Below are 22,717 nucleotides of genomic sequence, written 5' to 3' on the forward strand. Positions count from 1 at the left end.
CTGTAACAGAGCGCTTGAACTCGGCAGACGGGGTCACTGGAGGTCAAAGTCACAGTGTATCTCGGGAACGAAAGCAGCACAAACGCTACTTTCAACTGCACAAACCGGCACAAACGTAGCGCTAACGAATGAGGTGGGTTTCATCGTTTGTGCTGTCTGTAGGGGGGGCAGCTTCACGGAGCTTTTAACTTGCCTTTAAATATCCAGCGGACCTGAGAATAACATACCAGAAGAACGTGCAGGCACGTAAGGATTTCAGAGGTTGGAGTAAATGCATCGCCCCAAGGGTAATATCGAGTGAGGCTACATGAGAATAAAAACTGCGAAGGTATTAAAATATTAAGTTCTGAATTCTTGGTTGATCCTTCATAATGCTTTTAAACTTGTATGTGACCCACGAAATTAGCATTCTATTTTCGATGCCAAAAGACAACAAATTTGGAAACTCGTGACTTCCCACAAGACTTAACACTGAACTGTTATAGTCGCATTACAGTGCTGACCAATTAATCGTGCCTTTAATTGTAAGAATGGTCTGCTAATAAAAGCGTCAAATACATACTTAGGCTGTATTTTGGCTCTGTAAACGTCGTTCACTTAAAAATACTGCAGGGCATTTAGAGGCGATCTGAATAATTATCTGTAAATGCATACTCGCATCTATCTGTCAACATTACCTCAATGTTATTCATGCATTCCAAAACTTGTCATTTGTTTACAGGAGAAATTTTAGAACCTCTTCGTGCTTGGCCATGCTTTACTCCTCAAAACCCAAGATGCCTGTAGCATCTCATGTGTCTTATTTGTTTCGGGACTGGTCTGGTCATCTACAGGCGGCTTTTTGAAAAGCGTAGATACACTTGATCTTAGCCAAAAGGCCGATATTTCCCCAGAAATCGCGTTAATTACAATGAAATACTGATCAAAATTAATAGAAATATTGTATCTATTAACAAACTCGATGTAATTACATATTTCAACGTCAGCATTGATTAATTGTTTAATCCAAATTATACCATTCTTAACCCAATTTAAAAAAAACAAGGTTTTATTTCTAACTTTTATATATCTGTTGTTCCAAATAGTAAATCTATGAGGGGAAAAGTTATGTTTATACATAAGTGACCACGTTAGAAGTACGTTTATGAAAACTAGGAAGTTTCAAAGGGATTTTTCCAATGTCAAAATTACACTTAAGTAAAAACTCTATACCCCTAATTCTTGAAATATCAAATTGGGGATTATATGCCACATACTTTGCTAATTATTTTAATAGTTTTGTATCCATTTAATCTTAAAAATAGAATTAGATGTCCTAAAATCTAAAGCATTTAAGCCCCCTTCTGCCTGTGGACGACAAAGAATCTATTTTTTAAGATATTGGGGTTTTTGCGTGTGTACATGTGGCAGAGCCGGAAGCCGGTGAAGTCCCGTGCTGCGGACACGATGATTGGCGGATCGCTTGCAGCCTGTGTGTTACGTCAGCTTGCTGCTGCGAGAGGTGTCTGGGTCCTGGGACGGTGTCGGCTGGTCTGGAGAATTTAGCCGGTTCGCTTTGTGCGGGATTAAGCGGAGCGGAGAAACAGGCACTATTGGAGGGTGTTCTGGCGAGGGTAGGTATATCCGATATTGGGCCGTGTGTGTGTGTGTGGGATGTGGGGAGACAGGAGGTCTGTTGTCTGCAGTTTGACCTCTGTTCTTGTGCGCTTCTTTATGACGATCCTGAGTGCCAAGCGGCAGATGTTCGCGTGTGTTAGTGAGCGCTTTTTGATGATGAGTTTACGTAGGATGTTTAGGGGGTTTCTGTGAGTTTGAGCTTTTTAAAAAAAATAACAGTCGTCTGCTGGCGTTTGCGGATGAACTGGTTACTGGTTCCCATTGGAGACGCGCAGTCCGCACACCGGTGTGTGTGCCATCTGAAGGCGAGAGCCGTGCAGGATTGCATCAGCGCTTCTGCGTCTCTTCATATCGCTGTCAGATCGATGCTTTTGGAGAACATTAAACAGCTCCAGTCGTGCTGTATGTTCTTAGGAAGAGAATCGCTGAAGTGGAATGAAACCGCACTCCAGAGGGTGCGGGCAGCGCTGTGTCAGCTCTCGGTGTCCACACCCCAGGTCACAGAGGGAAGTGGGGGAGACCACACAGAGCCCCAGCACCAGCCCAAAGCACACCATACAAGCTGTGGTTGGAATTTTTTTTTAGAAATAACCTTCAGGTCCTGCTCTGGTATTTCAGTGTTTGTATTTACTTTTGCGCAATTTCCTGTTGACTCTCACTTGCAGTAAGTACAGTCTGCTCTGGAGGGTTAGCGCCAAAGTCAATACTACACTGTTTACCTCCTAGCTGGGCTCAGGTTAGTTGTAGTACTTCCAGCTCAGCTACAGTGACCAGCCTGTTCTTTCATGAAGCCGAGGTTTCTACAGGAGTTTCTTCTTTCTTATGTGAAACATGGCCGTCTGCTGGGAGTCTGGTACAGGTACAGCAATATCGGCACTGAAAAGGGAAACTTTTCATGTTTTGTATTTAGCCAATTGCTATATTTCTATATAAAGAGGCTCAATAGAATTGTCAAGGCAAGTGCTGAGTTCTGATGCACTGAACAGTCTTGCAGGCAGGCTTGTCTGGTGTAGATGAAGAGAGCAGGAGTACGGTCTACAGTGTGGGCACTGATGAGCAGAGAGCAGGAGTACAGGGAACAGAGTGGACACGTCACAGTGTGGGGCGGTGCTCCAGGCTGTGTAGTCTGTGGGTTCAGTCCCAGATGGAGACACAGCTGTAGTCTTGCTGGTGCCCAAGCTGCTCCAACAAACTGAACACCAAACAAACAGGAAACACTAGCCTGTAAAAAAGAAGTAAAAGTAGACATCCATACATTTTTTCTTATAAAAGCATTACTCATATTAAAAATACTCAGATTGAAGTTTTTCTCTGAATTCTTTGGCTGTGTCCACATATCCAGGGTTATTTACAAGGCATTTTTCCACCAGGATCAAGTTTGCTCTGGCACTTAGGGAAGTGGTTGAAAAACGGTAGGGGTGCAGAAATCTCCAGGAATCCAATCTACCGGAAATTAGGTTGGTGGAAAAAAGAGGAATGAAATGAGTGTTGTATGAGTCAGAAACCCGGAGTGTGCCGTGGGCACCAGTGCAGACTGACCAGACCAGGTCTCCAGAGTCCCGCTCTTCAGGGGAAGGTTTGTCTTTCCGTTGAAGTGGGTCTCTGAATGAGCAACTCCTGAGGTCAGAGCTGCTGCTGACTCCCACCCAGGCAGAAGGTTTGTGTTGTTCAGTCAGTAAATGCCGAGCAGTGTTTTAATTAATGCGCTGTTGTCGTGGAACTTTGCAGTAGGGAGCTAGGATTGAGCCCTGCAGGGGGTCAAGAATGAGTATTGTGTGTTCCCTTTCTGACAGACTGGATCAGAAAGCTGCAAAGGGAGGGAAAGCAGTCTGCTCTTGATTAAGAGCTGTTATTTACCCAAGGTCACAATTTACCAGCACCACAATGCTTCTCTGAGGTTTGGTAGACGCTGAATCCCTGAGACTTGTCTGCATTTCAGTTCTTCATCACACTGAGCTCCTAAAACACTTCCCAGCAGCCCCTTTCAGCACAGCATTGGTCCTTCGGGGATGTGTAATTTCAGGGATGTTCAGGAATGTTTTTTTGTATGTGGAAGATGTAGGTACTGGCACCCACCTACATCATTTATATAACACCATTATAATCTCAAAATTGTTGCAGTTATAACATCATGCCTGTACTCAAAGCACCAATGACCTTGCATCTGTAAAAAGTTCTTTATGTTTAAAGCACTTCTTTTGTTAACAATACGTCCTTGGGATAATGACACGCAGCGCGTAGACTGCAGGCAGCTACAAATTCAGTTTTTGAAAACAGAAAGGCTAGAAAGGAAAGCCATCTCGCTGCTGGAAGAGGGGGTTGGGTGGGATTGAGGATTGTAACTTCTGTTATCTGGCTGTAAAGAAGAAATGGGCGGAGAAAGAAAAAGGAGAGAGAAACTTTTTCTTCCTTTCATGCTGCTGTATGGTGCCTTAAGTTCAGTCCTGAAATAAAGGCCTGGTGTTTGCTTCACCTTTCTAGCCTGGACTCTGATTCTTTTTCTGGCCTGCTGAAGAGGGTTACACTCATCCATCTGCCTTGACTGTAAACCAGAAGCACACTCAGGGTCAAGGTCAGAGATATAGCCCAGGAAGCAGTAACCAGATGGTCACAGAGGGCCTGTTTCTTGAGTGCTCTCTTGTGCTCTGGAGAGGAACTGATCTGTCTGCTCGTTGCAGTGAAACTCATTACATTCCAGATTATGAATAAACGGAACACAGATCTGCAGGGGCCAGAAAAACTCAAAGTTGTCAACAGTGAAGTCAAATAAGACTTGTGTTTCTCTGAATGAGAACATTTATGAAGTAATGTACTAACTGCATCATCTACATTGACTTTCCTACATGTTCCTGCATGCAGACTGAAGGAAGCTGACTATTCTCTTAACCTGAACTATGTGATGTAGATCCTGAGTTATGTCATGAGCCACTCAAGATACTTCTTTACAGTGGTTGTTACAGCTACTGGAAAAGTGGTAGTTATGGCCGAATGGCCACTTTCTGAAACCAGACAGACAATGGGTGACTTCCATCGACAGGGAATGGAGTGATTTCCCTGCCAGAGGAAATAGAGAGAGACAGCAGAAGGCAAGAAAGAGGGTGTTTAAGAGTACAGATTGACTTTGCATGAGAGGGAGAGGGAGGAGACTAGAGCTGATGCAGATATATTGTAAGCTGCTGTAGGAGGAGTCCTGTCCGCTGTGGGCAGGGTTAGGGGTGTTTCAGGCAGGAAATTGGAGGCAGGAGAAAGATCACATGAGAGAGCAGTTGACAGATTAACACACATTCTCTCTGGGGCTTCACTCCTATACACCAAGTGCTAAAGTGCTACCAGAGCTGGTCAGAGACTGAAGACAGACAGCAGGAACCTGGGTGAGTGAGAGACTGAATGACTGGGATCTCTGTAACAAGAACTTGGGTACATATTTTTGTGTGCTTCTTATGGAACAGTTTGCAGGATGAATGCATGATAAGTGGCTAAGGAGGCTCCGTTTCCCCAGGGTTTAGAAGAAGCCAGAGTTCTGTTCTGGTCGGTGAAATGTGTCGATGGCCTTTGTTCTTCTCAGGGTATAGCTTGATTTAACAGCAGAATGTTTAAGGCCTCTGAAGATGAGCCTAAGCCTTAAGTGCTCATTCTCCCTGGTCAGCCCACTCTTCAGCTGACAATATTGTAATTTCCTATGTGTAGACCAGGAAGTGTGGCATGAAGACTAAAGAAATATGACTGGGTAGGAGTGTAGAGTGCTTTGTTCTTACAGCAGAATCATAAAGATTACAGATTTGGAATTGAAACCCAATTGTAAAGAACTTCGCTAGTAGTGTACTTTGTCAAACACTTATCTGAACACAGCCTTACTCGATGACTGTAATAAAATCTCTGGAGCTGATAAAAGAGCCTTCAGGTCATGCATAGAGTGTGTGTGTGCCTATGAGTGTGCATTTCTTTCTGACAATTTCAGTGCATGACTGTATATATCAGTGCATTATGTTTGTGTCTGTTTGTTAGTAATGTATTTGTGTGTGAGAGTAAGCTTGTGTTTGCACTGGTGTATTTGTTTTCTTTATTTACATGAGTCAACATGTACTTGTTGACCTATATCAGGTCACAGTGGTTGTTGAGATGCTAATCAGCCAGATTTCAGAGAGCCATCAGCATCTGGACTCTGGACACCCTGCAGAGCTCTGCACGGGCCCAGCTGTCAGCCCTCTCCTCACTGCCGAGAGTTGCTTGCATTCATCCTCCCAGCCTGGAACCAGCCCTTATAGCTCCTACATGTGCTGCCTGCTCGAGTTCAACTGCCCAGCGTCCAGGAGTTCAAAATCGGCTTCATGTGGGCAGTGTCACTCTGAAGAGAGATTTTCTTTCAAGGATTTGAAGACATGTTTTTGGAGTAAAAAAAGTGTGATTAAGTGTTATTGATAGTTTGTCCTTTAATCCCGTCTTCAATTCAGCCTTTGTTTGATTTCCAGGAACATTTGAGAATGTAGCTCAGCCAGACCTACCACTTTTGCAATAAAAATCCAATACAGCGCAGCCATAATTAAAGTGACACTTTATATCCACAGCATCTGCTTGTGACCTTGCTGTGACTGTCGCAGGCAGTTTGCTAATAAAGCTAGAAAGGAATTTCTGAATGTGATTGCCTATCCTGGAACTGAGAAATATAAAAATGAGAGGGAGCTCTTGTTTGACTCATCCTTGTCCATCCTTAAGAAATTTCCAACCCCAGTTCTTTCTGCAGCTGTCTCTCTGGCCTTCATCCCTCTCTCTGCTCAGACTGTTCCCTGCTGTCCAGCCTAGAGGTTGTTCTGTACCTGCCAGAGTGAACAGCGTGTTTACAAGCAAGCTTATCAATTTAGTTGCATTTTCCTTTCAATCAGCATCGTTCCGATCAAACTGCCTGGCCCGAGGGGTGCCGGGAATTTGATCAGGGAGCTGAGAGCAGCATCTGTGCACCTTGATTGAGTTACTGGGGCTGAGACGCCATTACAGCTGAACACGCAGGCAGGCACCTTGCCCCAGGGCTGCTCTGTCGAGGTAGCCTGTTCTATTGGCCTGATTTATCTGGTTTTATTAGCAAACAATCACTCTTGATTACCGGCCAGGAAGTTTTAAATCACTTCAGTATCTCTGTCTCTTTATCTCTGGATAGCAGAAGCTCGGAATGGTATTACAGCCAGGACACTGGGATTAAAACTCCTCGTTAGATTTACAGAACCAGTTTCAGCACAGTTTCAGCACAGTGTTCCTAGTGTCTGCTGATGACTGATCAATCTTTTTGTCCCATCCCCCCCACAGAAGCATGAATATGTCACATGAGCACCACAACCACGGCACCATGGCACCGTCAACCACTGGTTCCCATGGTGACCATAACCATGGTGATATGGAGCATGGGATGTCAATGGTAAGTATAAGTTTGTCACTTAAGTAGTGTGAACATTTTTACCTTTTAGAACAGTTTACACAATATACTACAGTAAGTTTTATTGTAATTGTCAGAATTTAATTTGCTCAGCTCTCTTCCTCTCTCTTCCTAGCAAATGACTTTTTATATGGACTATAAGAATGTGGAGCTGCTGTTCGCTGGTCTCGTCATCAACAGTCCAGGAGGTCAGTCTCTCCATTTTTCTGTTACACGCTACCTGAGTATCTGTCTGCCCCTGGATCTCTGAATAATGGTCTACCTGTTGCCTATGATTCCAGGTTGGCTCTGTGACTTTGACATCGGGGGTTCGAGCCTGAGTAGTAGCTGACAGTGATCAGGTTCCCTAGGCGGCTACACACAGGTGGCTGATCCCCGCTGAGGGCAGGGTTGTGATCAGTCAGCCCGGGCTCTCTGGGCATCTGGAGACAGAGCTACACTCTGGACTCCTGCAACTTGCAGCGCTGTTGGGGAGGAAAGTCTCTGTCCTCCAGTCAGTTCCGAGCCACTTTGTGTTCAGACACGAGCGGCTAGAAAGTGGGCGTGTCAGAGGAGTTTGTCTGCACTTCCTCATTTTTGCCGAGCGGTTCTGGGGCTCAGAGTCCTTATTGTGTGAACTGTCGTGCAGAGATGGTGGGAGCGTGCATCGCCGTGTTCCTGCTGGCTGTGTTCTACGAGGGGCTGAAGATCGGACGGGAGTTCCTGCTGCGGCGGAGCCAGGTCAGCGTTCGCTACAATTCCATGCCAGTCCCTGGGCCCAATGGCACCGTCCTGATGGAGACGCACAAGACCGTGGGGTGAGTGAGGGGCACGATGCACTGAGAGACTCATGGGGACTCATGGGGACTCATGGGGACTCATGGAGATGGGCACTGATATTAATGACATGACGTCAAAGATCCCAGAAGCTCCTTATAGAAACGTTACTTCTCTGTACAATTTACATGCTCAATGCTGTCAGTCTCAGTTCTGAGTGCATTGTGTGTCAGTGTCCATCTCTGTAACGCGGTGTCTGTCTGTAGGCAGCGGATGTTCAGCATGCCCCACCTGCTCCAGACGGTGCTGCATGTGATCCAGGTGGTGGTCAGCTACTTTCTCATGCTGATCTTCATGACCTACAATGGCTTCCTGTGTATTGCTGTGGCGGCAGGGGCCGGAACCGGGTACTTCCTGTTCAGCTGGAAGAAGGCTGTGGTGGTGGACATCACTGAGCACTGTCACTAACTGACCCCTAAGCCCTGAGCCAACTCCTGACTGGACGTCCACCTCAAAGCCAGCCTTTGCCAAGACCCGCTGACCCTGTGACCTCCCTTCTCTGATGTCCAGAGGTGGGAGCGGTCAGGTTGTCGCCACCCTCCTTAACGGTTGTCTCTCCTGATGCGGCAGCAGTCGGTGTCCTGGCAGCTCAGAGGGAAGCGGTCTCCTGGGTCTCATTCCTCTTCAATACTTAAAAGACTTTAATGAGCCATTATTCAATTCATTAGGCAATTTGAATACTTTCACCGCGTATTACGTTTGAAATTAAGTTATTATATGATTATGTATTCAGGAGTTTCCTGAATTCAGGACAAGATGGCGAGAACACAAAGCAGCTGGTGACAATGAAGAACCTCTACCGACAGCCGTGCCTGTGAAACCGGAGCTCTGTGGGCCATGTGGCACCAGTACCGCCTCCTGTGGGTGTCCTTCCAGCAGGAGCCCCATCAGGTCCAATCTGATCTGCCTGTAGCTGCCAGCGTGGGGAGAGCTGTGACTCAGCAGACAGTCCCACCTTACTGGTCCTGCGCGTGTACAGTCCACCCTCACCTGGCAGTGTCCCCCCACACATTTCTAAATCCCTCCCCCACAGCCCAGCCGGAGCTCCAACCCCCAGCCGGGCTGATACAGCTGGTTTCACCGGGTCACCAGCAAATCAGCAGCCATGACGCAGCTGAACCAGGCTCCCTCGACTAGCATTGTGCCTTAGCCTGAAGCCCACAGCAGCCTGTGCTGCTTAGCAACGGGAGTGTTCTGCGTTACTGCTAAGTGTTCTCGTTTCCTTTTAACACTTCACACTCAGCAGGCCAGCAGGTGCAGAACAGCCCAGGCTGCACAGTAGCCAGTCAGACTCCCAACCCAAGCCTGAGCTACTCCAGGGTGAGTTTCTAGTTACATGAACTTTTACTGTAGCACGGAGTGCCTGTCGACGTCTCCATCAGGAACCGTCTCTGAACCCCTCCATGGCCACTGGGCTGCAGAAGCATATTAACTGCAGTACATGAAGTAACGTGTATTAATCAGAGTTGCCGTCCCTCCAAATGTTACTGCACTGTGGCCTAATTTAAATTTAAACCCAGAGCAGCCTTGCTGTGGCGACAATCCAGGATGAGTGAGTTGTGTTGCTCCCAGGGAGACCAGACTCGCCAAGACGTTTGGACCAGCAGGGGGCCGACAGTTCTGGCATTCTGGGTCACTATTTAGTGTCAACAGAGCTACACTCTGTCTCTACAGATTCAAACTTTCAGCCTCAGAGGACACTCAGTCCAGGAGTTTCAAAATCAAGCCGTTAACTGCAGCTGCCCCAGAGACAGGCAGCTGCTTCTAAAGGCATCAGAATGAAGTGCTGAGGCTGGAGCTGTTCAACCTTTAGCCCTATACTCTGCTCTGGCCTGGCAGGCAGGGGGGCCTGCAAGTCTGGGGTTTGAGCAACACTCTCCAGGCTTAACTCTAGAGGACCAGCAGGCAAGGTGTCTGTCATATTGTGCAGATGAACTTAAGATTCATGTGTCACTTTATTTTTAATTTTTTTTTAATTGCCATGTGCCGTTAATTTTTATTGTACCAAAAGCCTCGATATGATGTGTGTTACCAAGGTGTGGATTGTACCAGTTCTGGGGGCAATACAGAGCAGGAATCTGGATTCCCACTGCACAGTTCAGCAGCTGCTGGCTCTTGTATGTAATCCAGCACACAAGAGACAGGACATTTAAAAGTACAAAGTACACTGCTCCGAGTGACTCTATGTGGGCAGGAATGAGCAGGCGACGTGTTCTTTGCTCCACCCGTGTGATCCGATAAGCACCTCGCAAGGCTCCAGCTGCTGTGCAGTGACAGTCCGGGTTCCAGCTCTGGGATCAGAACCAGTTCGGTGAACCGCAGTCCCGGCTCATCAGCCTGCCAGCAATCATCTACAGTATGTGCTCATATCTACTTGTACTGTTGTAACCAATCAGAAGGTAACTGATCAATAAATGGTACGAGAAAGCTGACCCGAGCCGTTTCCTGTGAGTTACTGAGCCCTGCATGAGAGCCTCTGAGCACACAGCTGTGAGGCCAAAAGTCTGAGCTGCCTGACAAGAACAGGGTCACGACATGTTGATGGTTTTATTTGTACGATTAAAAAATAAAACACTGCATATAACCACAGTCTACACAGACACTGCTTCCACAGCCTTGTTGTTTTTTACCCTGAGCCTGGGTGAGGGAGACATTCTCTTGTTTCACTGCCATCTGGTGATATTAAACTTTTATCATTCTTTCACTGAAGCTTGTTAAAGTTTTTTGTTGTTTCAGAAAGAAAATTGTTGTTAAATGTCAGTTCCATTCAAATCCATAAAAACTGAGTGCTCCTAGAAAGGTATCGGCAATATTTTCCAGTGCATTTTAATCTCAGAACACTGGTGGCTGCATCCTGGCGCCCTCTAGAGGCCAGCGGTGGTACAGTCCTCCGCATGGAGTGCCCTGGAGCCAGGACCCAGCTCCCCACTGAGATGCCCCTTTCTCTCACTGTGCCACCCCCAGTTCTTTCACTTTACTCTGGTGGCTTTGTTAGCCAAGGTTCAGCTGTCAGTACACCAGCATCCAGCACCAAGAGACACTCCCAGAAAAAACAGTCCAGCTATGGAAGCATTAAAAACAGTTTGGCTACAAATGCCTTCCCCCCTGCTGGAGCTGGTGATGGAACAGTCTGAAAGATGGTCTGTGTGTAGCCAGTCCACTTGCACCACAGCAGTGTCCCAGGAGCCCCTAGAACTGCAGATTTCCAAAGAGGGAGGGCAGGGTGTTGGGTTTGGGGTGTGGTTTGTACCCAATTCGCTCATTGATCATCTGCTCCCTGGTCTTGCCTTCGGCACCCCCAGCCGTAGCCCCGCCCATGTCCCCGGTGCTGGCCACGCCCACCACATCCACCTCCTCCCGCTGCTTCTTGCGGCTCTGTGGGCGAGGAGGGCAAACAGGCTCTGTCAATTCATTCAAATACAGTAGCGCCATCCGCCGCCTCCGCCCCAGGGAGCCTGCCAGAGCCTCGAGCTTCGCTGCAGCCCTGCGTGCTCGGCCTGCCCGGGCCGAGAGGCTGGGGTCTTTAATAATCAGGCACGTACAGTGACAGAACTACTCACAGGAAAACACATCTCGGAGGCCTGTTCTTGCCCTTAACGTTATATCCCCACGACCTCAGGTTCCGGGAGTGTTAGCACAGCAGGCTCCTCCAGCGGCTCTCCTACCTCTAGCTCCTTCTTCACGCTGTCGAACTCCTCGATGTCGTCCAGCTTCAGCTCGATGCGAGTGGGTTTCCTCCGCAGCATGGCGGCCGTGTGGCAGCTCCGGGGACTGGACCCCACCTCCGGCAGCACGGGAACCGGGTCCTGGACACAGGGGCGGCAGGGAGACTTCCACTTAGCAACTAGCAACACCGCGCAAGCCGGTACCACCAGTACCACTCGGGTCTCGCGGTTCGGCGAGAACTGAACTGCCAGCTGCTGTAACGCCGATCTTGGTTGCTTGGACGGGTCCTCCGTCAAGGGGCAAAGCTCACAGAATAAAACTTTTTTCTCCCAAACTCTGGGAAACAGGAAGTTTTATCTACTGTCCATCTGTCACATCAGACAGGTTTTTCAGACTCCCATATATTTTATGATAAAAGAATGCAACACAATACTTTTTAGGTGGCACTTGCAGAATGTTTCCTCGACATGATTTTTTTATAATGCAACAGCTGAGGGCCATGCACGCCTTTCTCGTGTAGCTAATACACGTACAGATTGTCTGGTTGTCTGCTGTACTACTGTGTTCCTGAGGTGCGGAGCGGTGGATCTGCGCCTGTGGCTGGGAGGTTGCCGGTTCGTATCCAGCGGACGGCAGAGGAATCCTACTTCATTGGGCCCCTGAGCAAGGCCTTTCACCCCAGCTGCTCCAGGGGCGCCGTATAAATGGCTGACCCTGCGCTCTGACCCCCAGCTTCTCTCCCTGTCTGTGTGTCTCATGGAGAGCAAGCTGTGGTATGCAAAAAGACAAATTCCTGATGCAAGAAATTGTATATGGCCAATAAAGTGATCTTATCTTATTACTTTAATGCACTTTATTGCTTTCAAAACTACTTTATTAATCCTTTAATAATTTCAGAATATATTATACCTAGGGTAGGATTTTAACAGTTATCAAACTGTGCTGTTCAGAACTCAGTAATTAGCCGGCCTATCCTGCATACTGCCTCGCTAACGTATAAACATCGGTGCCTATAAGGGGCAGCACTTGCATTAATCTTAGCCTCTAAATATAATAAAACCAAGTGTTCGTAACATTCATAAACTGAGATAATACTTTGCTACAGGTGGGAATATCTGACGAGGCAGCTCAAACCGAGGTACCTAGCTCTCGCACGGCGCTCTCCGCGGACCGACCAGCCTGCGCTCACTCGTCCCGGACGAACCGGCGTTGCTGCTGAAAACAAAATAAAGACAAAATGAGAAAGGCAGCCGGGCGTCGTCATTCGTGCGGTGGAGAGGCTGCCAGCGGCCCGGCTGCAGAAGCAGGTCTGGAGGACAACAGCAACAGTCAACCAAGTTTCGAAACTTCAAATTACAAGTGTTCCTTCACAGGCCGCCAGGCACGGAATAAACACATTTACAGGAATTGGGACTTCTTCTTATTGCAAGCATACAGTAAATAATGGACGTAAAGTAGTCCTAAACCCCACATACCTCCTATATTGTATATAGACCCCGCTGAAATGAACGGTGAACCACAAAAGGAAGCGCACCCCCTGTAGATGGGATTTGTAGTCTAATGAGACTTAATCCAGAGGGCTTCCTTTGTACAATGAACTACATCTCCCAGATAGGACTACAGTGAGCCCCTTGTTTCATGAGTTAGCGGTTCATATTGGGGCACATGATGTGTCAGAACAATGCACCATCTCAAGTGATAGATATATCTTCTGTAATATATGTGAGACTAACCGATGGGTGAATTTTACATTTAGTTGGAAAAATATGTTTTGAAATACATTCCTTAAGTCTATTAGGCCTCCCGGCCGACAGAATGCGCTGTCCGTCCGGAATGGGTTGCTACTACAACCAGTGACGCAATTTCCGGCTTCGGTATCGGTTTGTCCGCCTGCCACTGGAGAGCGCTCGTGCAATACTCGCTTCCTCTCGCCAGCATCGCGGTGGTTTCGTCTAGAAGGAGTCCAGGTATTTGTAACTTCAATACATTTTCATAATAGAAGCGATAAATTGGCAGTTTCCGCAGTGTGTGTGGGGTCCACGGTTCCTGGAGCAGAGCTGGGGTCAGGTCTGCAGGGTTGCACACGTGTTTAAGTCCTCAGATCTGCTGCTCCGTCTCATCGCTGATATCTGTCGCACTGCTGTTCGGAAACACCGCTCCTGGACACAGTAAGGATGTGACTTTTCTTCAAGTAGCTTCTCCTCTCTTCGTGATATCCTCAGAGTTGCGTTGAAATATTTGAATTCGTCCTGTTTCCTGTTTGTGATTCTATTTTTTGGAGTGAAAGAGTGTGAAAGTAGACTTACTTTTTATTACATTTTTTCTTAAGGAATTCAACGTTTAATTTGGCTGAACGTGAAAACGAATGCGATCGGTCTTGATGTCTCTGGGCCGACAGTTATTGACCTTTGCTGCCTTGTTTGCAGTCTGGCTCCCACTGCCGTTTAACATAGTTAACTATAAGACTTTCTGATTTCTTAGAAAATTGATTTAAATCCAAGCAGTTGTGTTTTACACGCACTTACAAAATACATAAACAGTACAAATCAACTATACTCAAAATAAACAACGTTATATTAAACGCATCGACTCATGCTGTGCATAGTCCTTACACACCCTTGCTACAGGGCCTGTGGACCTGTGAGTTTACGTGGCCACTGTCACCCTAAACACCTATAACAGCACAAAACCCGTTCATTTTGCTGCTTTACATCCTCTCATTTGTTAATAGTGGACAGAAAATGTGATGTGATGTTACACGTCAGTATTTTGTCCTGATAAGTCTCATGTGAAAGGTATTTCATGACTCTTGGGTCGACAGCGATGTTACAGGTGACCACAGACCTGCCGACTCCCAGGGCCCTGTTCTCAGTGTTCACACAGAGGACACCTCCGGCCTGGGGACCCTTCTCGCCTGTCCTGGGTGAAAGTGTGTTTGTGTGTTTGTGTAGCTGTGATCCGGACCCCGCTGTGTGCCGTGCGGAGGGTGCTGTCCAGGAGTTTGGGGAGACGTGCTCTCGACTCTCTTCCTTCTCCCTGTGTCCAGTAAGCGGTCCAGTGGCTCGAGCACGATGTCGGACGAGGAGGACGTGCCCGCGGTGAAGAAGTCGCGCATCTTCTATGGCAGCCTGGAGGAGCGCGAGCGCGAGCGCCTGGGCCGGAGCGATGCGCGCGGCGCCAGCAGGGAGGCCCTGAAGGCCGGCATCGAGGCCGGCAACATCAACATCTGCAGCGGTCAGTGCGCAGTTCAGTCCTACAGCACACAGCACAGCCCCCACTGGGCCGAGGCCTGTAGCTACCGCGTGTCACTGACGCTGTCGGCTGTCTGTGCCAGCGCCCCGAGCGGGGCCCCGCCTGTGTGCCTGGCCCCGAGCGGGGCCCCGCCTGTGTGCCCGGCCCCGAGCGGGGCCCCGCCTGTGTGCCAGCGCCCCGAGCGGGGCCCCGCCTGTGTGCCAGCGCCCCGAGCGGGGCCCCGCCTGTGTGCCCGGCCCCGAGCGGGGCCCCGCCTGTGTGCCCGGCGCTGAACGGTGCCCTGTCTGTGTTCAGGCGAGTCTATGGAGCTGGAGGAGCGGGTGAATGAACGCCAGGCGGAAGTCCTGGCAGAGTTTGAGCGCAGGAAGCGTGCTCGGCAGATCAACGTCTCCACTGATGACGCGGAGGTGAAGGCCTGCCTGCGCGCCTTGGGGGAGCCCATCACGCTGTTCGGGGAGGGGCCCGCCGAGCGCCGGGAGAGGTGGGTGCAGCAGGGCAGAGGTCAGCCGAGGGGGGCGCAGTGACGGTGGTGCCGGCCTGCGGGGAGCGTAGCCCCAGAGATCACGGCTGTGCTGAAGCCTCCTCTCTCCTCCAGGCTGCGGAACATCCTGTCGGTGGTGGGAACTGACGCTCTGAAGAAGTCCAAGAAGGAGGACGACAAATCCAAGCGGTCGCAGGACGAGGTACAGGAGCAGCTGGGCAGGACAGGATTCTTTTATTCTTTTCACTCTCTGCTCTTTAGTCTGAATAACCTCCCTCTCTGTCTCTCATGTTCTCAGTTCCAGCAGACCTGGTACCATGAGGGCCCAGGCAGTCTGAAGGAGGCCCGTCTGTGGTTGGCCCGATACTCCCTACCCAGGTGAGAAACTAGGGTGTTTACACTCCTCAGTGGCATCTAATCCTGCTTCTAGATGCACTGCAGCATGAGAGAGTAGCAGGTTGTGTTATACTTAACCTGCTCATTAAATACTTTATTTTTCATCTAGAAAACTCTTGTTTTATATCTTCTCGTGAGAACTGTTGTGCGCATTGTTGCAGGATGTGCTGATTGTACATGTAGTGCAGCCTGTCTGGGTGTCTCAGGTTGGGCTGGCTGCTGTTAATATAACACTGCCGATTGCTGTCGGAGGCTTTGATTGGAAGCGCACTGGAAGCTCAGCTGTGGAGACATAAAAGAATTCATATCGCCCCCGACCGTGTAGCCCCTCTCTGTCTCGGAGTAGCAGCACCGTCAGCCTCTGGAACTGCATGGCTGCAGTCCAGCATCTTTTATCAGCCTGTTGAAGTGATTCCTGACTGTCTCAGTTTGTCAGTGGCAGTGATTGAGGGGCAGTGGTCTGTCCGGCAGGAGTACTTTGTGTTGTACAGCCCCTGACCAGTTAGCGGTGGTCCTGTGGTCGCAGTGTCATGGCGGGGCGAGTCTCTGGCGTGGCTGGTGGCAGGGTCACCCCGCTGTGTGCTCTGTGTTCCCAGGACAATGCAGCGGCTGGAGGCAGCACGGGACCAGAAGGAGATCCCAGAATCCACCCGGACCGCGCGGCAGCAGGAGCTTCACAAGTCACTGCGGGTGGGTGGGGCCTGGAAGCCAGGCGGGAGCTGAGGGTGGCAGGTTCACGTTTTTTGGAGGATGTAGCTTTGCGATTCTGGTTTGTGATTTTGTGTTGGGGGAGGGGGGGGGTACAAAAGATTTTTTTGAGTTTCCTGATTTTGTTTGATTTTCCTTTAGTAATGATTTAATACTTGAACAATCAAACTCAAAAACTCGATTTGTTGGCATGCTTTAAATCCATGCAAATTACCTGATGTTATTGACTCTCTTTGTTTTGTCTTTTTACACTTGGGTCTTTCAGAATCTGAATAATTTCTGCAGTCAGATTGGGGATGACCGGTCTATCTCCTACTGCCAGTTCAGCCCCAACTCCAAAATGCTGGTCACAGCATCCTGGTGAGACTCTCCAGCGCCCCCCGCTGACAGGGTGCCTGACACGCCAGTGCCCCAAGCTGGATATACACACTTTAAATCCTGTACCTCTTTTTCCTGCCTGTCGGTTATGAGTTACTTGTTATGAGTTACTTACCTCTTGTTTCTTTGTATATTGTTTTGATGACCCATGTTCAGAGGGTACGGGTCTCCCACTGCATGGTTCTGTGTCCGTCGTGCCGGTGAGTTTCCCTGAGCACGTCTCTCTTCCTACAGGAGCGGACTGTGCAAGCTCTGGTCCATCCCTGACTGCAGCCTCATCCGCACCATGAGGGGTGAGTCTGCCGTCCAACTCACAAACTTTCCTTCACTTTCAGAGAGAGACTGTGGGGTCCACTGTGGGGGCCGGGTACTCTAACGGCCTCTGTCTGTCCCTCAGGACACAACACCAACGTAGGTGCCATCACCTTCCACCCCCAGGCCACACTGTCTCTGGACGAGAAGGATGTGAACTTGGCATCCTGCGCCGCCGATGGCTCTGTCAAGCTCTGGAGCCTGGACAGGTCTGCCTCCCATCAGTCCTCCCCTTTCTGTGTGATCCCAATTCTCACATCTGTCCCTCTCCGTCTGTGCGCTCCTGTTCCTCTGTCTGACCCTCGCGGTTCTGCTCCCTCCCTGTCTGCGTCGCTAACACAGCTCTGCTCTCCCCTCCACAGCGACGAGCCTGTGGCCGACATTGAGGGTCACTCCATGCGTGTGGCCCGGGTAGCCTGGCACCCCTCCGGCCGCTTCCTGGGAACCACCTGGTGAGCCCGCAGCGGTGCGGTCAGTGGTGCTCGTGACTGCTCTGCACACGGTCAGCCCGTCTTTCTGACCCCTGGCCTTTACCTCCCCCCCTCAGCTACGACAACTCGTGGCGGCTGTGGGACCTGGAGGCCCAGGAGGAAATCCTGCATCAGGAGGGCCACAGCAAGGGCGTCCACGACATGCACTTCCATCCCGACGGCTCCCTGGCCGGCACCGGGTACGAGAGAGCTCCGCATGCGCCGTGCCCTTCGAACCCGCCGCATGGCGTGCCGGCGCCCTGTTTCCAGCCGGTCTGCACTCTCCTCAGCCTCTCTCTCTGTCCCCAGGGGTCTGGATTCGTTCGGCCGGGTGTGGGACCTGCGCACAGGTCGCTGTGTCATGTTTCTGGAGGGACACCTAAAGGAGATCTACAGCATCAACTTCTCGCCCAACGGGTAATGTGGGAGTAAGGTTTCTGAGTAGGGGGGTTACCTGTAGCATCCCCAGACGGTGCAAGTAACTTGCACAGTCTGTCCTGGCTGGAGAGGCTGGAGTTGTGCTTTCTGCACCAGTGAACCCAGCAGAGGCGCCCGGAGGAGCAGGTGAACTCGGGGACTGTGTGTATGTTCAGCAGGGTTGCGGAGACAGCCTGAAGTTGAAGTGTGTCCTTCCTGCTAACCTGTGCCCCTGCCCGCAGGTTTCATGTGGCCACGGGCAGTGGGGATAACACCTGCAAGGTGTGGGACCTGCGACAGAGGAAGTGCGTTTACACAATTCCCGCGCACCAGAACCTGCTGTCCTCAGTCCGCTTCCAGCGTGAGTCTGGCTGCCGCGCTCTCAGCTCCTCTTTCCTTCTCTGCCAGCCTCTGTTTTTCCCACCTGTTGACTTTCCTAGCCGCCTCTCAACATTCGCGTTCTCTCTCCCCCTCCCCCTCCCCCTCCAGCCACGGACGGGCACTACCTCGTGACGGGCGCCTACGACAACACCGCCAAGGTCTGGAGCCACCCGGGCTGGTCGCCCCTCAAGACGCTGGCCGGCCACGAGGGGAAGGTGATGGGTCTTGACATCTCGCCCGACGGGCAGCTCATCGCCACCTGCTCCTACGACCGCACCTTCAAACTGTGGGTGTCGGAGTGAGAGGAGACCGTGACCCCAGTATGAGAGACTCTAGACTGGAGTTCCCCACGCTGGCCATACAGAGCCATGTGTCTGTTTCATCTTACCCCAGCCTTTAGCTTCTTAGAAGACTAGTCATTAGTTCATGAGGTTGATCTTCAGACCCAGGTGAAGACGCCTGTAACACACTTCAGGACCAGAGCTGGAGGCCTCAAGGAAACTGTCTCCTCTTACCAATTCACCTTCGTTTCAGCGGGTCTCCACGCCTCAGACCAAAGAGGTCCTTTTTTTCACAGCTGACTGTAGACTTACAAACCACGGTCAGTTTCAGGCTTTTGAATTTATTTTTTTTAAATAGTCCGGGGTTTTCACAGGGCGAGCCCTACTGGCTCTGAGCAGCCAGGGGACAGAACAAGGGTTTGGCCTTCTCATTGATTAATGCTACAGCGGCTCCCTCTTGTGGACAGTGGGTGTTAATCCAGCCTTACGCAGCTGCTGCTGTGCTGTTTTCTTTAGAATACCAGAAAGTAAAGGATATGGATGAAAAGAAACCACATATCAAGCAGCATTCTTTCGTTTTACAATTGTTTTTAGTTTAAAAAATGAGCACCCTTGTTTTTTCTGTGTAAACATGAGTTTTTCAGCATGACTGAATTAAACATTTGTTAAAAAAAACATAATTTGTATATTTCGTGCATTACTCAACCATTATTGGGTTACATTTGGAATGTCTGTATTTGCAGTTTGACTTATTATTGACTGACTATAAGACATTACTGATGGTTGTCATCATGAATGACCATTATTGGGTCATTTTCATTGATAAGTTATAGAAGTCCTGCAGGGCTGTGTGTGGATGACCAGCATTTGACATCTTCAGTCAGTTCCCTTGCAGTTACTTCATTGAACCTTAATCTCTGGATTCATTTGACTACTCGCAGCCCCTTGTTACACGAATCGGTGTGCTGGCAGCCCATTGTCAGCAGGCAGACTGTGCAACAGACTCTATTCATTCAGTGAATACGACAGCAGTGACATTTTGCTACATTTTCCCCATGTTTTACTAAGTCATAGTCATTATGTAAGCTAGGCACACAAATACAGGGGATAGTTGGGCCAGTTCTGTTAAAATCTTCGGATTGTCCCATGTCTGCTATAATTCACCACCAGATTAGAAAGCATTGTTTTTGTAACTGCTAATTTTTCTTAATACTATCAGTAGTACTTCTCTCCTCTTATTAATGACGAGCATGTGATGCACATCAGGGCGCTGATTGGATATTGCTGCTCAAGCTGGTGGGACTGGGCTGCTGTCCTCTGTGAAGGACAGTGGGGCCGGGCAGTGGCATCGGGCTGCTGTCCACTGTGAAGGACAGAGTGGCCGGGCAGAGGCATCGGGCTGCTGTCCACTGTGAAGGACAGAGTGGCCGGGCAGTGGCATCGGGCTGCTGTCCACTGTGAAGGACAGAGTGGCCGGGCAGTGGCATCGGGCTGCTGTCCACTGTGAAGGACAGTGGGGCCGGGCAGTGGCATCGGGCTGCTGTCCACTGTGAAGGACAGAGTGGCCGGGCAGTGGCATCGGGCTGCTGTCCACTGTGAAGGACAGTGTGGCCGGGCAGTGGCATCGGGCTGCTGTCCACTGTGAAGGACAGTGTGGCCGGGCAGTGGCATCGGGCTGCTGTCCACTGTGAAGGACAGAGTGGCCGGGCAGTGGCATCGGGCTGCTGCAGCTGATAAGGCGCAGCTGGTGGGTTCTGGGGGCCAGAGGAGGGGGAGGTAAGCTGCCAGCAGGCGCTGCCTTGTGTCACAAGGGTTACGGGTCTCTGCAGTCCTGTGGAAGGAGCCACTGGTGGGAATCTGCAGTTTCCCCCGCCCCCCCTGCTGGAGGGGTATCCAGGTCCCCGGTCTCAGGGTGCCACCCACAGGTCCCTGCGGGCCCACAGGAAGCAGAGCAGGAGCAGCAGCAAGATGCCGAAGATCCCTGAGGTGAGGTAGGTGAAGACGCGGAACTGAGGGCTGAACCAGCAGCCCTCCTCCTCCTCCTCCTCCTCGCTCTCGGAGACCAGAGCTTCCTCCCCGGGCCCCACCTGGTTCTGCCCGGCCCGGAGCCGGCGCTCCACGTCCAGGCTGAGCGTGTAGACCGTGGGCCGGCTGCGCCGCAGCCAGGAGCGGGCCGGGGCGGCCCGGTACCACAGCCGCCCGTCCTCCAGGGCCACGGGCCGGGCCTCCAGCCGCAGGCGGTCCAGCAGGGCTTGGTCTGTAGGCAGCTCGGCGATGCTCTGCGTGTCGTGCAGGGGCGTGAGGCGGCGGCACAGTGGGCAGGACAGCCCCCCCTGCGGCTCGGGGTCCATCGCCAGGCTGAGCCGCGCCAGGCACTCCAGGCAGAAGGCGTGGTGGCACGCCAGCAGCTTGGGCGTCCGGAAGGCGTTGTCGAAGGGGCTCCAGCAGATGGCACAGTCCAGCTGGGGCGGGGGGGGCTCCTCGGCCATGGCTGACACTGGGTGTCGGGGCTGTGCTGGGCAACGCGCCGCAGAAAAGCAGTCCGGGTGCCCTGATCAGCTACGCTGGGCAGCGGCTGGCCTCAGGAAGGGCAGGTGTGTCCGAGACATCGCTGTGCTCTTGGGCTGCCCTGCGGAGCAACTGGCCAGCTCAGTCTCCAGCGCTATACAGACCGGCTCGCCACTCCAATAGCTTATTACAGCCCCCTGTTCAGCCTGCAGATACGAATACTCTGAAACGAACAGCTTCCAGTCCACAAACCAAACTGCTAAACGCTCAACAAGTTCAGTGCTGCTTAAACCACCGCTGGATGAGGGATTGTCTCCGAGAGTAAACTAGCATGGTTCCAGACTGGAGGGACTTCACAAGCAGCAGCTGCTGACAGCTGACTCCTGTTTGCTTCACGCTCAGGTGATTCCTTACAGGCGATGGCCCAGAGGGGCTGGCTCTGTGGAGACAGGTATTTCTGGAAATGCCCTCATCTCTCAGCGTTTACCAGCAGGGCACAACAACAGAGGTTCTGGAGATTCTGATTTTCGCTCCACAAAAGCTGTAGCACACAGGGGCCTCTCTGGGCAGAGGGCTGGATGAGAGATGCTGGGGATCCTGTCGGGGAGGGTCAGAGGCAGGAGCTTCACCCTGAGTCCCCATTCTCAGTCCACAGCTTATATCTGTAAATGAGAGACGGAGAAATGTGAGCTTAGACTGCTCTTCAGACGCATTTTGTGGCTGCGACTGTGGGCAGAATAGTCATGTAACCAAAACCATCAGTTTAAAATGGCGCCCCTGAGCTCGGTGCGAAGTGAACTGTCAGATCGGCAGCACTGCGGTGTGACTGGCTTACTGCCTGCCGGGCCCAGTCCGGCCTCTGGACCCCAGTGGTCACCGTGTTCATGTGAACAGCTGTCTGCTGCACACAGCTCTCCACGTAGAAACACCCAGCGATTACTTGCTCCCCATACGCAGATAAGCACAGCTCTTAGGTTAAGACTCCCATTACACACACAGAGCAGCGGCCCCTCTGTCTCGAGCCAGCCTGCCTCCTCTCCTGGTGCAGAGAGCCGGAGCTCTTCTGAGCGCAGTGTAAGAAAACAGGAGTGTCAGCCCTTACCTGTCCTTGTTCTTGTGGCCTGGCTCCTGGGGTCCGAGTGCGAAGAGCTCACAGGCTGTGAAGTGAAAAACACAAAATCTAATCGTTTCAGTGACTTGACAGCAGTTAAAGAGCACCTGCAGAGGAGAGAGGGTGCCGGCTGTGCTGGAGACTGCTGAACTGCTGCTCGCAGTGGAGCAGGGCTCCAGGGAGGCGGAGGGAAGGGGGTGTCGTTATGGAAACAGGCCTCAGGTGTGCTCAGGCCATGTGACTCAGTGTCCACAGGTGCGCTGTGAGCTGCTGCAGTTGAACAGCTCCACTCGCGCACACAGCTACCACACTGGCCCTCAGTACTTGCAGACCTGGGCCTTTGCTCACAAGCCACAGAAAGCTAGTGTATTCAACAAATGATAAGTTTAAGCAATAACAAAGAAAACCAGCCAGATCTACAATGCAGAGATTAACTCTTTCACATTAGCTATGCTCCAATATGATGAATAACAGTAGCAGTAAAAACTAACAACCACA

The 22,717-nt window shown here is 50.8% G+C and overlaps 4 protein-coding genes across 13 annotated transcripts; 2 read left to right on the forward strand and 2 right to left on the reverse strand.

Moving 5' to 3' along the window:
- Window positions 1-1,456: 1,456 nt before the first annotated feature.
- On the forward strand, window positions 1,457-10,290 carry slc31a1 (solute carrier family 31 member 1). Of its 4 annotated transcripts, XM_088614633.1 has the most exons (6): window positions 2,460-2,476; window positions 2,988-3,074; window positions 6,916-7,024; window positions 7,158-7,230; window positions 7,671-7,839; window positions 8,065-10,290. In XM_088614633.1, exons 3-6 carry the CDS (start codon window positions 6,920-6,922, stop codon window positions 8,264-8,266), a joined length of 549 nt encoding a protein of 182 aa, XP_088470759.1. In that variant the 5' UTR covers window positions 2,460-2,476; window positions 2,988-3,074; window positions 6,916-6,919; the 3' UTR covers window positions 8,267-10,290. The 4 variants fall into 4 exon arrangements, with proteins under 4 accessions (XP_088470756.1, XP_088470755.1, XP_088470759.1 ...); XM_088614630.1 differs by lacking the exons at window positions 2,460-2,476; window positions 2,988-3,074 and adding an exon at window positions 1,457-1,613; XM_088614629.1 differs by lacking the exon at window positions 2,988-3,074 and having other exon boundaries at window positions 2,320-2,476.
- Window positions 10,291-10,386: 96 nt separating this feature from the next.
- cdc26 (cell division cycle 26 homolog) lies at window positions 10,387-13,106 on the reverse strand. Of its 4 annotated transcripts, none has more exons than XM_088614634.1 (5): window positions 13,000-13,106; window positions 12,667-12,739; window positions 12,058-12,292; window positions 11,524-11,664; window positions 10,387-11,233 (listed from the first exon to the last, which is right to left on the reverse strand). In XM_088614634.1, the coding sequence occupies exons 3-5, from the start codon at window positions 12,280-12,282 to the stop codon at window positions 11,048-11,050; spliced, it is 552 nt and encodes a 183-aa protein (XP_088470760.1). In that variant the 5' UTR covers window positions 12,283-12,292; window positions 12,667-12,739; window positions 13,000-13,106; the 3' UTR covers window positions 10,387-11,047. The 4 variants fall into 4 exon arrangements, with proteins under 4 accessions (XP_088470760.1, XP_088470763.1, XP_088470761.1 ...); XM_088614637.1 differs by having other exon boundaries at window positions 12,667-12,736; window positions 13,000-13,050; XM_088614635.1 differs by lacking the exon at window positions 12,058-12,292 and having other exon boundaries at window positions 13,000-13,105.
- A 294-nt stretch (window positions 13,107-13,400) lies between these two features.
- On the forward strand, window positions 13,401-19,280 carry prpf4 (pre-mRNA splicing tri-snRNP complex factor PRPF4). 4 transcript variants are annotated; one of them, XM_088614737.1, is made up of 14 exons: window positions 13,401-13,491; window positions 14,571-14,758; window positions 15,071-15,257; window positions 15,372-15,459; window positions 15,556-15,635; window positions 16,250-16,343; window positions 16,627-16,721; window positions 16,974-17,032; window positions 17,137-17,260; window positions 17,414-17,503; window positions 17,599-17,721; window positions 17,831-17,938; window positions 18,181-18,299; window positions 18,428-19,280. In XM_088614737.1, exons 2-14 carry the CDS (start codon window positions 14,596-14,598, stop codon window positions 18,619-18,621), a joined length of 1,524 nt encoding a protein of 507 aa, XP_088470863.1. In that variant the 5' UTR covers window positions 13,401-13,491; window positions 14,571-14,595; the 3' UTR covers window positions 18,622-19,280. The 4 variants fall into 4 exon arrangements, with proteins under 4 accessions (XP_088470863.1, XP_088470862.1, XP_088470864.1 ...); XM_088614736.1 differs by having other exon boundaries at window positions 13,474-13,491; window positions 14,476-14,758; XM_088614738.1 differs by lacking the exon at window positions 13,401-13,491 and adding an exon at window positions 13,542-13,692.
- Window positions 18,934-21,089, reverse strand: LOC148643763 (E3 ubiquitin-protein ligase RNF183-like). Its single transcript, XM_088614739.1, has one exon. It carries the CDS (start codon window positions 21,087-21,089, stop codon window positions 20,508-20,510), a length of 582 nt encoding a protein of 193 aa, XP_088470865.1. The 3' UTR covers window positions 18,934-20,507.
- Window positions 21,090-22,717: the final 1,628 nt, after the last annotated feature.

The sequence above is a fragment of the Lepisosteus platostomus genome, chromosome 21, assembly GCF_059453375.1.
Source record: "Lepisosteus platostomus isolate fLepPlt1 chromosome 21, fLepPlt1.hap1, whole genome shotgun sequence".
In the NCBI taxonomy this organism is placed as follows: domain Eukaryota; kingdom Metazoa; phylum Chordata; class Actinopteri; order Semionotiformes; family Lepisosteidae; genus Lepisosteus; species Lepisosteus platostomus.